The sequence below is a fragment of the Pinus tabuliformis genome, chromosome 9 (genome assembly GCF_031772625.1).
Source record: "Pinus tabuliformis cultivar Carrire ecotype Pingquan chromosome 9, CPIR1, whole genome shotgun sequence".
NCBI lineage: Eukaryota > Viridiplantae > Streptophyta > Pinopsida > Pinales > Pinaceae > Pinus > Pinus tabuliformis.
The window spans coordinates 882,078,742-882,094,207 of NC_142307.1; the positions used below are offsets into that span (position 1 = coordinate 882,078,742).

A 15,466-nucleotide genomic window follows, 5' to 3' on the forward strand; every position below is an offset into this window, starting at 1 on the left:
AAAAAAAGAGGTTGATGTTGCATCAACATTTTTCAGAGGAATCTTCGGCAAAAATTTAGGGAAGCCCTTGAGATTGAAAAAAGGCCGAACAATCTCAATAGAGAGGATGGCTAGAAGATCAATAGTTGTTGGGTCCCAACCCTCTCCTCCTAGTTGCTTTCTCCCTTAAGTTTTTTTTTTTTTTTTAATACTTGAATTCTCTAATATTTATATATTCAAGCTCTTTGACTTTTAAATTAAAATTAATATTTTATTTTTATTTTTATTTATTTATTTATTTATTTTGTTTTATTTTAGTTTATTTTATTTTCATTTTATTTTATTTTTTTTTATTATTATTTTATTTTATTTTATTTTATTTTATTTTTACTTTTTTAATTTAGTTTATTTAAAACTAATATACTAATTTTTACCCTTAATAAATTATGAATTAATATTGTAATTCTCTAATATTTTTATATCAAGACACTCTTTGACTATGAATATGAATCTAATTTATTTATTTTAATATATATTTATAATTATATGTCCTTTTAGCTTAAAATAGAATTAACTATTTATAGATTGTTCTATTTTTAACTTATACAACTAACTAATATTTATATAACATCTTTGATAAATAATTAATTGATTTATTTATTTACTTAATTTAGATTAAGATTTAAATCTCCCTTTAACTGGTATTTTATTTAAAATATAATTAACTTATATTTTATTTAAAATATAGTTAACTATTCTCTTTTTTAATTACTCGATTATTTTATGATTATAGTATATTAACTCACTTATTTCAATATATATTTATAAAATTGTCCATTTACGTTTATTTTAATAAGAAAATTAATAACCGAATTAACTAATTTGAATAAATTTTGTTTATACCCTTCATGGTCAAACTAGTCGTTTCCCGGTCAAATCTAGCTGTCATTATTCTAGCCGTTACCTAGTCTAGAAATTTGGTAATTGGATATTCTGCCCGATCTATTTATATTGCATAGCAAGATCTTCTCATTCAACTTGTCCTGAGGATGAACCACACTGGTTGGTTCGAAACGAATCGACAAAAATATCTCTATGTGATTTTAGCCGAAGATTCTTCTCAAAATTGATATGGATCACAGAAGCCTAAATTCAATAGTTGCATCAACATTTTTCAAAATCAACATGGAAATCACTAACATTTAAAAAAAAATGTTCATACTTGATACATAAGAAATTTTAAAGTATTAGCCCCAAGGGTTAGCTCGATTGGTTGAGTCCTTGTTGTTAAGTACCTCGTTGATCAAGAGGTCACAGGGTCAATTCTCCTCGATGCCCTTGGGGTTAGGCCCTGCTAGTATGGTCAATGGGCTTTAAAAGATTCCCTTCAAGGTTGATCCGCCTAGATTTTTCCAAGGGAAAAAAATAAGAAATTTTAAAGTGTCAAAAATATGTCTTAAAAAAATGTTGATGTTTTTCAAAATCAACATGAAAATCATTAACGTTTTAAAAAAATGTTCATACTTGATACACAAGAAAATTCAAAGTGTCAAAAATAAGCTCTATAAAAAAAGGGGTTGATGTTGCATCAACTTTTTTCAAAATTAGCATGAAAATCACTAACATTTTAAAAAAATGTTCATACTTAAAACATAAGAAAATTAAAAGTGTCAAAAATATGCTCCAAATGAAAAAATGTGTATTTTGAATCAACACTTTTCAAAATCAAATGATTTTTTTGTACCTCAAAAAAATAGTTACTCGGTACAGTTCTCGTTTGATAGTTTACATTGTTACATTTAGTATATATCCAAGGATGAACATGTAGCACACATTCTCACCAGTCATTGTCAAGAGGCACACATGCATTCTTTAGAGACAGGATGAGAGTGGTGAGAAACACCTTCCTCGATAACAGGGAGTGTTGAAAAAGGTTCCAATGAAGTGTTTCCTAGGCATTTATCCTTTTGGCCTAGGGGGAAACATTAATGACTTTTTGTCTAAGTGATATTATGAGTTTATTAATATCAAGGAGCTAAAGTACTTTTTATGTACTTTAAGTTATTAAAGTCAATTTATGTGAAAAGTATTAAGTACACTTTATTTTATTAAAGTAACTTTTGTATTTCAAAAATGATTTTATGAGAGAAAAAATGATCATGGTACTAAAACATTAAAAAGTACTAGGAGACTCATTAAATGAGGGGAACCACATGAGGCGGGGAGTCAAGAGAGTGAATGATCTCCACCCTTGATCTAATTAGCCGAGATTTAATCTTAGTCATTAGATATAAGAGTTAGGGTTCTCCACACTAAAGGAAGAATTGACTTCCAAAATTGTGTAGAGCTAGTGGAAAGCCAACCTTCAGCTGGAAAATTTCACAGAACATGAGAGACAACCCATAGCCACTCAACCTAGAAACTGCACAGGACATCATTATGCTCAAAAACTTAGCAGTGCATGAGCCAGAGAGTTGCCCAGTCCTTCCCAAAACTATGCAATCTCTTTAGGCAATGCATGGCAGGTCCACACCCTCAAAAAAGAAAGAAAACTAAAGGGTAAGAAGCATCCATAGGAAGCAGGAATCTATTATTAGTTTCCCGAAGGTCGCACATTTCTATCCTTAGAAGTTTCCGCCAAGTATCGCTTTTGTCCTTGATCTCAGGTATGCACGTCATAGATTCCAATTTGCTCAATTCTATGTAATGGACACCTCTAGATCTCATTGGTACATTTGATTCATCAAGCTATAGCATTCCCAAGGAGATCAAGGAGCCTTCAGAGCATTGTCGTTGCTTTTCCAGGTGAGTTTTGCTTTTATCGTCTTCGTCGTTTTTTCTGTTGCTTTTTGTTGTTTATCTTGTGCGAGTGTTGTTTCACTTATTTCTTTGAACGAATGCTAGCATTTTAACTTGTTTTAGTTTGCAGAAGTGTTGTTTCAACTTATAGATTTCCTTTCCCAAGTGTCACATGAGTTTTCCCATTTTTGCACAAATGATCGTTGTTGTGGTGACTCCCTTCACATGCTTCATTTTCCTTCAATTTAATCAATTAATGCACTTGGTTCACATGCATGCATGCATGTAAATTCTTAAGTGTCTGCTTGCATATTTTATCTTATATCAACTGTAAAATGTAAAAGAAATATAATAGCTTTTGTTTCAAGTTAAATGTAAAAATTACATGTTATAGCAGTCATAAGCTTATGATGGGTTTTGGGCATTAAACCATGTAAACACTTGAAACTGGGTGGGCTAAAATATAAGCATAATTTTCTACACACCATGAAAGAGGTCGAGATTGGTATTAAGAAGTTGGGTGTTGGAAAAACAAAAGACTTAGTTGAAATTCAAGCAGCATATCTAAAGTTGGGTTTGAAATTTTTTTTCATGTCACATTACAAAAATTTTCAACAACATGATGCAATAGGTTCCCCATAGATTGGACAATTGGTCTAGAAATACTTCTTTTCAAGAGTGGTGACATTTGGGGAGGCAAGAGCATGAGGGTTTACTTTTCGCCCCGATGAAGAAAAAGAGATCCAGTATGCTTAGGGTTTGGGTATTTCATATAACAAACAAGTTGAATTCTTAGCCTTGTGGTAGGGATTAGACTTGAAAATTAATGGTGTTTGGAAATTCAATGGTCATCATTCAACAAGTTTGTAATATCGAAGAATATTTTGTACAAATTCAATCCTCCATCCTGCATAGACTCAGTTTGCAAGATGAAAAGTTTGATAAAATAGAATTCATTCATGTAAAAAGGAATCTAAATTTGGAGGCAAACTCACTAACAAATTAGGGTGTCTCCCTCGAACAAGGAGTGATGGTTCAGAATGGCAACAACATAGTTTTTAAACCTATTCCATGATATTCTAAATTTAAATTTAGATGTGAGGGGTTTTACATAGGATTAATGGTGGATTGGAAAGGTGGGTTGCCTGATGCATATATGTCAGAGTCCAACAAGGAATATCGAACATGCTTGATATTTCCTACATTCTCTAGTGGCTCATTCATTTAATTGAAGGTTAGAATTGTGTTCCCTCTTGGTCTCTCCTCACAATAGGTGTCATGATAAAGGATAAGTGGGCATCGGCTTAGCCTGTTATTACTTCTAGATGGTCTGAGAGTGCTCACTCTCTCATTCATGAGATGTTGCATGCACGCTTGTGATGTTCAACCTTAATGGAGATGGTTGCAAATTAAAGAGTTAGTAACTCAGTGATGGAACACCTTGTCCAACATTTCAGGGGAACGATTATATTATGGGAAACCCAGTGGCAAACGATGGGCTGGGGAGTTTGCTTTCATGTTTATAAATAGTGGTTGTGTGGAACTATTCCTTCGGGAATACTAGTTTGGTATTATATTCATCCTAAAGTAGGGAAGGATAGGGGTGTGGAGGTATACATGGAGCACCATTCCACTGTTGAGAAAGAAGAAATTATCTCTTAATTGGCTCAATTGGCGACATAAGTGGATTTTATTATGCCTTTGCTTTCTAGGCAAGGGGAAATGTTGTTAACAAGATCTCAAGCACACTTTACACTCTTGAATCAAAGATTTGGTTTGATGCAGTCGAAGCTAGATAGATTGCAAGCAACTTTTGAGAGATAAACTTCAAGTTGGAAAGAATGACGCCTTTGATTGGAATAGTGGCATATGGAGCAATCATGGATGCAAATGAAGAATCTGAAGGGAAGTAGGGCACAAAAAAAACTTGGCAAGAGATGACAACCGAGGTAGTTAATGAGGAATTCTCTTCTTCTTGCCCACAAATAAGGCCTGAAAATATGAGACAATACGCATTATTTTTCCTAAGGTGAATATTGATGAATATTTTCTCTTTCAATTTCTGCTTATGTTATGAAAATATTTGGTCATATTAGGAGCTTTTCAGCAGATATATAAGACAAGCCAACTTAGAATAGTAGTATGTAGTAAGAAAATATGAAACTCTAATTCTTTTTGGACATTTTTGAGTTTAGAGGATGAAAATTTTGTCAGAGATGTAAAAGGTTATGGCCTTCAAATAAAATTGAATTAATAGAAAATCCATAATTGATTTAAAAATAAAAAAAAAGAGTGGTGATGTCAGTAATCCCTCCAAGTAAAGGACCATAATGATAAACCCCTTGTTTGCCAAGCTATTTGAAATAATGCTAGAAAATAAAATTGGCAAGTGGGTGAAAGAAAGAAATAAACGCGCTAAAGGGAAATCTTGTTTCAAACCTAAACATTCCATTGTTGATCACACTATAACTTTAAGGCACATCATCGAAAAATTTTGGGAGAAAAAGGAGGAATAATTTTGTTGCTTTCTTGATTTCAAAAAAGATTTTGACATGGTCCCTAGTGATAATATTTGGCACAATATAGAGGAACTTGGGGTTCCTAGGAATATTAGAGTAGTTATTGATAGCCTGTATGTGGAGGTGAAATTAAAAATCAGAACTGGCATCTATGAAAGTTTTAGGAGTGATATTTGGATCAAGTAACGGTGCCCATTTTCCCCTACCATTTTTGGTTTATATATTGACAAGCTTGAAGAATGGTAAAACTCACAAGGTGGTGACGGTGTCTATTTGGGAAATATTGTTATAAGACTTCTTTTGTATAAGAATGAACTTATTTTGATTGCTAAATTTGTTGTTGATTTGAAAGATCACTTACTCTCCCTTGAGCATTTTTGAAAAAGGGTGGGGATGCAAGTCAATATTAGCAAGTTGAAAATGGTGGTTTTCTCTAACAAAAGAAAACATAGCCATCATAACTTCTACTTTGAAGGTAGCACACTTGAAGAAGTTGCAAATTACAAATATCTTGGAATTGACTTCAACAAAAATCTAAGTTGGGAAGGATGCAAAATGAAAAGAAATTTGGGAGGTTGGAAAGAATTTTATGATTTTCAAAATAGGCATAGATAGGAAGAGATATGGGATTCGAAGACCACTCAAACTCTTTTTGAGCTTTTAATGATTTTGGTGGTTCTCTATGGTTGTAAAATTTGGGACAAAAACACATCTGAATTACAGTGGAAGCAAATTGAGAAAATTCAAAATGCTTGATTACAAACAAGTTCAAAATTAAAAATTGATTTCCTTATGATATCTTGATATTCGAAATGGGGGATGCTTCTATTGAAACAATTTTTATGGTGCGACTAATAAGATATTTAAAATAAATGAGCAAATGGAAGAGGATAGATGGCCTACCATTGTCTTCAATGACATGTTGTGCGAAAGAAAAAAGGCTTAGATGCGACAAAATAACAAATGGTTTATTAAATTGGGTATTTACTTGAACATGTGCCCCACAAATAGTAAAGAGATAAAGGCTTTTGTTATGGATAAGTTCCACAAGTAACAATGTAAACTTTGAAATGAGAAGTGATATGATTACCCCTTTTTTCGAGGTAGCAAAAAAATCATCGGATTTTGAAAAGTGTTGATTCATAATACATATTTTTTTCTTAACATAGTTTTTAACACTTTAAATTTTTTATGTACATTATTTTTAAAATGTTAGTAATTTGCATGCTGATTAAAAAGTGTTGTTGCAGCCTCAAGCCCTTTGTTTAGAAGACTTATTTTTTGACTTTAAATTTTCTAATGTGTTAAATGTGAATAGTTATTTTCTAAATTTAACAATTTTTGAGGTAGTCTTCTTCTTCATATTTTTTTTGTTTTTCTTTTATTTTTTTTAATTTTTTTTTTTGTAGTGAGGTCTTTATTTTTTTGCATGGTTAAAGAAAAAGGTCCATATTTTAAATTTTTGATATTCTACATATGTATATATCGTTAATTAATTTTTCAATGCACATCAAATAATTGTCTCTAAAAAAACAATATTTTTTAACAATTGACATTAAAATACACATTTTGAACATAAATATAACAAAAAAATGATACATTTTGAGACTATTTTGTTAGAAATGACATGTCAAAATCACAATTTCTATAGGAAAAATATTACAAAAAATAGTTAAATAATAGTTTTATTTTTTTTATATTTTTTTTATGAATTTCATATCAAAAAATAATGATTCACATAAAAATTAAAGCGAAAATCACATAATACAAATATTGAACATATAACAACATTAACTGAATACTTATTCTTCTCATAAAATGTCAAAGCCAAAACATTACTAGTATAACTAATTAATAGCTACAAAAAATGAGCTTGATTTCTAACCATAACTTAAATTTAATCAATAATATCATGTAATCCATACCCTTCATCTTCTAGAGTTTCCTCATTGTTTTCTTCCACAATATTTTCTGCTTTTGTTTGATCATTTTCCTCTTTTGACAGATCTTTGATGTCTGTGAATCTCCCAGTGTATGGCTTTCCAATCATTCCATCTAATGGTGGTTGAGGTTCCTTTGCCGTTTTTGCCACACGTGATTCATTAAAATCCCTTTTCCTCAACCCAATTTCTTGCATCGCATCTGGAATAAATTGAAGAGCATTAATTTATTGCTAAATAAATTTGCACTGTATTGAGTCTTTTTCAATGGCAATGTAATTTCTTCCTTTTTCTAGGAAACATGCTAGTGTTCTACCTAATTATCAATCACAAAATAAATAATGAGGTAAATTAGTATAATCACATATAAATTAGGAAAGAAGATATTGAAATTCAATTTTACATAATAAAACTTACCTAAGCCTAAGAATAAATCCAGAACCCAATCTCTTTCATTTGAACATAAGTCTATAAAATAGTTAATAAATGACTGTGGTTTTTTATAAATTTTAACTATCTCTCCTTTTGCTTCTTTATCTCCATATGTTAGCTTTTTTACAACATCATCATAAACCAGTACTTGGTAGTACTTGGCTATGACTCTTTTCATCTACCTGATTAAGAAGCATAGGCTTATAGCTATCATCTTTTGTCCAACTTTCAACATGGATGAACTCAAAATTACTTATAATTGTTTGATCTTCATGGTTAATAAGATTTGACTTTTGCTTGTAACATGAAATAGTAAAAGTTCAATTAACTTGTACATAAATGAATTTTTTAACATTAATCAAACATACAATTTTAACGTCTTACCATGTAAGTTGCATCCTTGAGTTTGCTTTCCCCTTGAATCTTGTTAATAACATTGTCAATTGTGTGTGTGAATGAAATGTCACATATCTCCATAATGGTGATGTTGTGACTTTTACAAATCCCGCAACCACTTTACTAAGAACCTGATAAGTATAAGGGCCACTATCATAACCAATGTTTTGGATATTGAAACCACAGGGAATATTTGCAATAACTAGGGAATAATCCCTTTTAGGTACGAGTTTAGTAATGTCTTCAAAATCGCCTTGTATTATTTGATATTGAATAGTCCCAAGCCCATTCCAAATGAAATGAGTAAGACTAGGATCAAGTTCAACATTACTAAAACGTTGCTTTCTCAATCTTTCCATCTTAATTTTTTCAATAAAGCTTCTGAAACTATCTGGTGCTCCATTTGTACCCTTCTTCATCTGTAATAAAATAAACAAATATATGTATAATTTATAAAATAAAAATAGTATATAGATGAATAAAAATGAATGTATAAATCAACATACATTTTTAAATGGAAGATAAAAATATTTTAATGTTGATGTAGAAATTGAATCTGGGTAGTTGCGTAGTACATCATCCTAGCTATCTTCATTCAATAATCTAACCACTTGTTCTTGTATTTTCATGTAAACCTTGTGACTGAATAGATAAAGTAAAAAAAGCTAATATAATGATATCTATAACAAACACTACCAACAACAATATGTTATATTTAAAAGAAAATTATAATCTAGAAATAAGTAAAAATAATTCAACAAACTTACTTTTGAAATTCCTCACACATTTTGTCCAATGATAATTCCTTTGACTTTACAGGAGATAATATTATTTTGACAAGTTTTTCATCCCTCACTCCTTGCAATGCTCTCCAAGGTGTGATAGTAAGATCTTCTAGAAGCAGCTTCATTTCAGGACTTGATTTACTACAGCTACATATCAATGGTTTATACTTTTTGACCTTTTGGTTTTTAATGCCAATGTTCTCCCACATGCTTAAAATCTAATTAATCAATTCCCATGTCTCTTCAACTCTAAATTCCAATTGGAAAATGTTATCCATACCTCTGAATATGTCAGAATTTACTTTTCCACCTTTTGAATTGATTTTTTCCTCATTTTGATAACCTATTTCCATACAACATTCCTTCTGAAATGCTAGACTAACCTTTATCTTATCCCGACCACATTTTTATTCAAATTCATTATGAATAAATCTAACCTTTTGGATGAAATTCGTCCACATCCTATACTCATTATCTGTATTATGATCCCACACCAATAACTTTTCTTCTGTATCTGATAAACCAACATAAATGATACATTTCATTGTTTCAAAATGTGAGTTATTGGAATATTCCTCCATCAATTGCCTTTGAGCTTCTACAGAATGGTTCCCCCCAAGCACATAATAATTGTATTGAAAACATTTTGGCTTATCAAATGCTTCCTTGTTGGGAACTTGAACTGGATCAAGAAGAAGCACATAATCAAACACACGAGCATATGGTTTTACCTCATTAATGTCTTCAAATTGTGAACATGTAGGTGCTGTGACTTTCTAATTTGATATTTAAATTGTCCTTCACTTGGATTATAGATTTGGCTGACATTAAGATGAAATGTACGACCACCCTCAATTAAGTTTGTCTTTGTCAAGTGATGTCGAATGGCATTTTGTTTTGTTTTCATAATGCCATCCTCTAAATCAACTCCTGGTGTAATGATTTCCTTGCTTTCTTTTGAATTCTTACTAGCATCTTCATTGTTGGCTATGACTCTTTGAGAATGATCAACATTTAATTTCTTCCTCCTCTTTTCTTCTAGATAAGTAACATCCTCATCAACAACTAGAACAAAGACATTCTTGGGCATTTTTTCTTTTGGTCTTTTATGACTCTTCTCCTTTCTAACATCATTTTTAATCTCATCTTCAGTAATGGCAATATATTCTTCAGCTTCAGTTTCAACTTCCTCCTCTTCAAAAGTAACATGAATAGATTTCCTAGATTTATCCACCATAGGCATTGTTTGTTGATCCCTTGGATGTAATCTTGTAGCATCATGAATTACTTTTTTTTTCTTGTTTTCCATATCTTCTTCTGACCCTTAGTAGAAATTGCTGACAACATTCATAATATCTTGCTTTATAAAATAAATTCCTCCCAACATAATTGAAACATTTTCAATAAAATTATGTCAAACAAAATATCATATATCAATAAAAACTAAGTTATAAAAGATATAATGATACAGTTTTTTTTTTTACAAATTCGGTTGCTATATTAATCTCTAAAAAAAAAGAGGGAGTCAGGACTCCTGAAATAAAATAGGTGCAGAAGAAATTCAGGATCTGAGGAGTTACATAGCAGAAAGCTCTCCTTGATCCTGCTTGTTCTTGTTTTAAGAGATTATCGACAGGAATAAATTCTTACAAATCGAAATAGCAGAAATTGACAACGACAAATCATTTCTGATCTATGCTAATGTGATTGTGATGATGTGTTGTATATTCCTCCAGCTTTTCTTCACATTCCTTATGGCTGGCACTTGAGGGATTCAAGTTTTCGTTGTTGGAGATATTCTTCATAAGTTTCTGGGCTACTTTGAGCTCCTCATCCTGGCTGCCTCTTATGGATCGATGTTCGAGCTGAAGAGGAAAGATCCCATGCTGGGAAAGATAGGGGGCTTTGGTTGACTGCGTATTAGTGTTAACAAACAGGTATACCAATAACATCTCTCGGTCACCAGAGTTCAGTATAATTGCAATCAAATGAGTTAATTGAACTGAATAGGGCGCTGTGAGATAATGATGAGAAGGGAAGGATGGTCGAGAGTCGACCTTGGGGGAAGAGACGAGATCCGGATAGGGGCGAGAGATGACATGAAGAATTTTCCAAAAATTTGTGTAGGCTAAGGTGTGACGAGAGCAGGTGGAGATAGAGTGAAATAGGGACAGAGCATTAGGAAATTTGGTTCTGCACCAATTTCTGTTGGATTTAAAGTAATTGCTGGAAGTCTGGAAGGGGTGAGGCCACTTCTTAGCATCAGGGCAGGATGGATTGATGCAAGATAGAGAGAATCAGTTCATGGCAGAGGTTGATGACTCACCACAGCATTGCAGCATAAGCTACCCAAAATTCTTTCGCAGGCCTTGTTTGCATGCCGGTCAGCTTGCTTGTTGAGATTACGGAGAATATGATGGTATTGCAGGTTGCCTAGTGTTTGATTCAAGAGCTAGTATCTCTGGATGATCTGCTGAAGAAGGTTATTGGGAGAATTTTTTTGATGAATAATAAGGCTTATGACCACGGAGGAGTCTCCAAAAATCTTTACTGTTCTTATTCCAAGCCTGATAAGCTGTGTTAATCCCTGATAAAGAGCCAACACCTCTGCCCAATTGTTGGATAAGTTCCCAAGACCCCATTCGTAATAGAGAATGCATTCCCTATTAGTGTTAAGGATCAAGCCTCCTGCTCCAGCTATTCCTGGATTTGATTTAGATGCTCCGTCAAAGAACAGGTAGTAGCTGTTGCAGTTCTGTAACGAGTTGGCAATCTCCTCCTCCTTTAGCCTGATTTTCCATGGGTGGGTTTCCTGATTGCGCTGGGCTTTCTCTGTCTTACCTTTCTGAATGCCATTGTTTTTGTCCAGAATGTAACTGATGAAACTTCTTTCCTCAACGCTGTATTTTGTTACATCGATGCTGCTATGTGTTTTGGCTGAGATAGTTTCGAGAGCAAGATTCTTTGCCTTGTTGTTGACAGTTCTTGATGCTGTGTTTTTATCCTTAAAAAGTCTCCGGTTTCTTGTTAGCCAGATACTCCACAACATGGTGTAGGGAAGGGTGTTCCATACTCTCTTCACTAGTTTTCGTCCCTTATTTCCCCAGGGGCAGCTCTTTTTCCAGGCAAGGATCATTTCCCCTATTGATTGCTGGGGAGTCCATGGTAGCTTATCAACGAGGTCTAAGTTTTTCCAACAGTCCATAGCATAGGTACAGTCGAAAAATAGATGATGCATGGTTTCCTCAGCACCACAGTAGTTGGGACAGCGAGATGGTCCATTAATACCCCTCTTCTGCAGGTTCTCTGCTGTTAATATCTTCCCTTTGAGAAGGGTCCATGTAAAGAATTTGTTTTTGGGCAGCACCTCAGATTTCCAAACAATTCTCCATTGATTCCATAATGGCATGTGGAGGGTGCTGTAGTTGATATGCTGGTGGCCTGCTTGAATAGAATAATCTGATCCTGTGGGGTCCCATTGGAAGCCGTCCTTCTCGTTTTTCTTGATAGGTGCTTTGCCATGGAGCAGAGACAGAAGTGCGGTTAAGCTGTTATTAATATCACTTGGGATAGCAGGAAACGTCCATCCAAGCCAAATGTGAGACAAAGGGTCCCATCTAGAGATTTGATCCAGATAGAAGATCCCCCTGTTGTTGAGGAAAGTCAAGATAGGAATAGCATCGTTGTGTCTATTTATTGGTTGCTGTCCTAAGATTTTATCAGCCCCAATGTTTATGCTAGATCCTCCCCTAGGGACTTTGGAAATATTCTAAGTCATCATAGGAATAGCTTTTTTGCACAGTCGCCAAATTTTTGAGGAGTCCCTATTGGGGATATCAGAGTCAAGGAGCTGCTGCCTGGGGAAGTTTAGATATTTTCTTTCCAGGACCTATTTCCACCACGCTAGAGGACTAGTGATGAGTCTCCAAATTATCTTTCCTCCAAAGGCAAGATTAGTGAAAGTGGGTGACCTAACACCAAGACCCCCTCTTTCCTGAGTTTGAATGACTTGTTTCCAACTAACAAGGTTGAATTTCTTCTTGTCGTAGAACAACATCCATTTTGTGAAGGAAAGAGGCAGGAGCTTGGAAGAGAGAAAAGCGATAGAGGGGTAGAGAGGAAATACCTGATTTCAGAAGGATGAGCCGGCCTGCTGGGTTGAGCCACATTGAACCCCATTGTTGAACTTTCCTCTTCATTTTGTCAATGATGCTGTCCCAGGTTCCTGCTTTCAATGGTCCTAGGCTCACTGGCATGCCCAGGTAAGAGAAATGAGTCCAGTCTAGATTGCAGGAAACTCCAAAGATATTTGCAATGTTATGAATGACCTGATTAGAAGCGTTCCATCCATAGATACAACTTTTTTTCTAGTTGATCAAGCCTCTGGAGTACTCTATAAATCTATCAAGAAGAGACTTGAACCTTCGTGCTATGGTGGTGGAGGCTCCTCCAATGAGCAAGGTGTCATCCGCGAACTGTGAATGGTTGATATTCTTAGCTCCATTTCCAAATTCTATGCTTGAAATGAGACCCACTCTTCTATTGTGGTTCAGAGCTTGGCTGAAGGATTCTGCCATAAGAATGAAGAGATAAGGTGAAAGGGGGCAGCCCTTCTGATACCCCTAGAAGATTGAAAGGCATCGCCTGGCCTTCCATTGACGAGAGGGGAAATCCAAGGTCCTGAGATGCAAGCATAAATGAGACTGTGGAAGGGCAACTCAAACCCCATCTTTCTTAAAACAATAAAGAGGAAACTGTGTCTAACTCTATCAAATGCGTTGGCCAGGTCAAGTTTGAGGATGAATCCTTTCTTCTTCCTAGATAGACTCGAGTGAATGGCTTCCTGTACAAGCAGAATAGAGTCAGTTATTTGTCTGTTGGGTAAGAACCCTCCTTGATTTTCAGAAATCAAAGAGGGAAGGAGAGGTTTGAGTCGAGATGCCAAGATTTTGGACAGGATTTTATAAGAGGCATTGCAGAGAGATATGGGCCTAAACCGAGAGAAGGAAGAAGGTCGATTTTCTTTAGGGATGAGGTCAAGGAATGTTGCATTAGTATAACCACCTATCTTGCCCTTCTGCTGAATCCACCTAATCATCTTGATTAGGTCCTTTCTTATTAAACCCTAGAATGCCCTGTAGAAACATATGGGGAATCCGTCAGGCTCAGGCACCTTATCAGGATTCAGAGTCCAAATCGCACTTCTTATTTCCTCCTCTTCGATTTCTTTATTCAGGCTATCATTCATATCCTTGGTAAGACCTTTGGGGAGGTGTTGAAGAAGGTCATCGTAATCCTCATCTCCTTTGGTTTCAGTGAGCAGATCTCTGTAGCACTCTGTGGCAGCATTTCTAATGTCCTCTTGGGTGTTTAGCTGATTGACCTCCTTATCCAAGATGGAATAGACATTGTTCCTGAGTTTTCGAGCTGTGGCCTGCTTATGAAAAAATGCAGTGTTTTTATCGCCTCCTTGAAGCCAGAGCTGCCTAGATTTTAGCTGCCATTTGGATTCTTCCTCCCTACTTATATGACTCAGTTGAGAGTAGAGGTTCCTTTCTTGTTCCATACTATGCTGGGAGAGTCCTTGTTCTTCTATTGTCCTCTGGATTTTCTCTAGTTCACCCTTAACTTTCTTTTTGTTCTCCTCAGGTTCCTTATAGCTTACTCTTGCCCATTCTTTGACAACCTGCTTGACTTTTCTTTGCTTGGTCTCCCAAATGAAACCGGGCGACCCTTCTACATGTTGATTCCACATTCTCTGGACTATTTCTCTAACAGCAGGAACCTCATTCCACAGAGGGCTATATTTAAACGGAATGGGTCCAAGGGGGCATTGAGACTCCAACATGAGAGTAATAGGATAATGATAAGAGGTAGATGAGGAGAGAACGGTGGTATATCCCACGTAGAAAGAGGAAAGATAAGAGATATTGATGAGAAACATGTCCAATCATTCCACAATGTTGCCCGAGCCAAGTCTGCAGTTGCTCCAAGTCTACCTATGATTCTTTGGGGCCACGTCCATTAGATCATGGTCTTACATGATAGCCTCCAGCCGGCCTCTGAAGGGATCTAGAGAGAAGGTTCCGCCCCTTTTTTCATTTGCATGCAGTATGAGATTGAAATCACCTGCCACTATGATATTTGTGTTTCGCTCACAATCGATACTAGCCTGAAGATCGCCCCAGCATATTTCCTTTTCTCTATAATGATTGGGCACATACATGTTGTAAATGATTACTGTTTGGTTATTCGTTCTGCTATTGAACGCTGTTCTGATCCAATGTTGCTGAAGATTTACTGAGACACAGTTCCACTTGTTGTGATCCCAGAGGGTGGCGATGCCTCCCGAAGCTCCTCTTGCATCGCTTACGCACCCTTTGTATTGATTCTACTGGTCTATAATGCTTCTCATTGCTTGCTGATCCTGCTTTGTTTCCTGAATCAGTAAGATTTCTAGCTTTTCACTGTGGATTAAATCTCTGAGGGCAGAGATTTTGGAGGGGTGCCCTAATCCCCTACTGTTCCAAAATAGTATTTTCATCATCGGGAACTTGGTGTGCGGAGAGGTGCTCGCCTCTCTTGCTCTTTGTGGTTTGTTTCTTTTTCTTGGAGT

The 15,466-nt window shown here is 35.0% G+C and overlaps 1 protein-coding gene across 1 annotated transcript; it reads right to left on the reverse strand.

Moving 5' to 3' along the window:
* Positions 1 to 13,975: 13,975 nt before the first annotated feature.
* Positions 13,976 to 14,698, reverse strand: LOC149151602 (uncharacterized). Its single transcript, XM_089443207.1, has one exon. It carries the CDS (start codon positions 14,696 to 14,698, stop codon positions 13,976 to 13,978), a length of 723 nt encoding a protein of 240 aa, XP_089299333.1.
* Between the last annotated feature and the right edge of the window lie 768 nt (positions 14,699 to 15,466).

What these genes read in the sequence shown, in the direction of transcription:
- LOC149151602 (XM_089443207.1), bottom strand. Translation starts at nt 14,698, where the DNA reads ATGTTGGAGTCTCAATGCCCCCTTGGACCCATTCCGTTTAAATATAGC.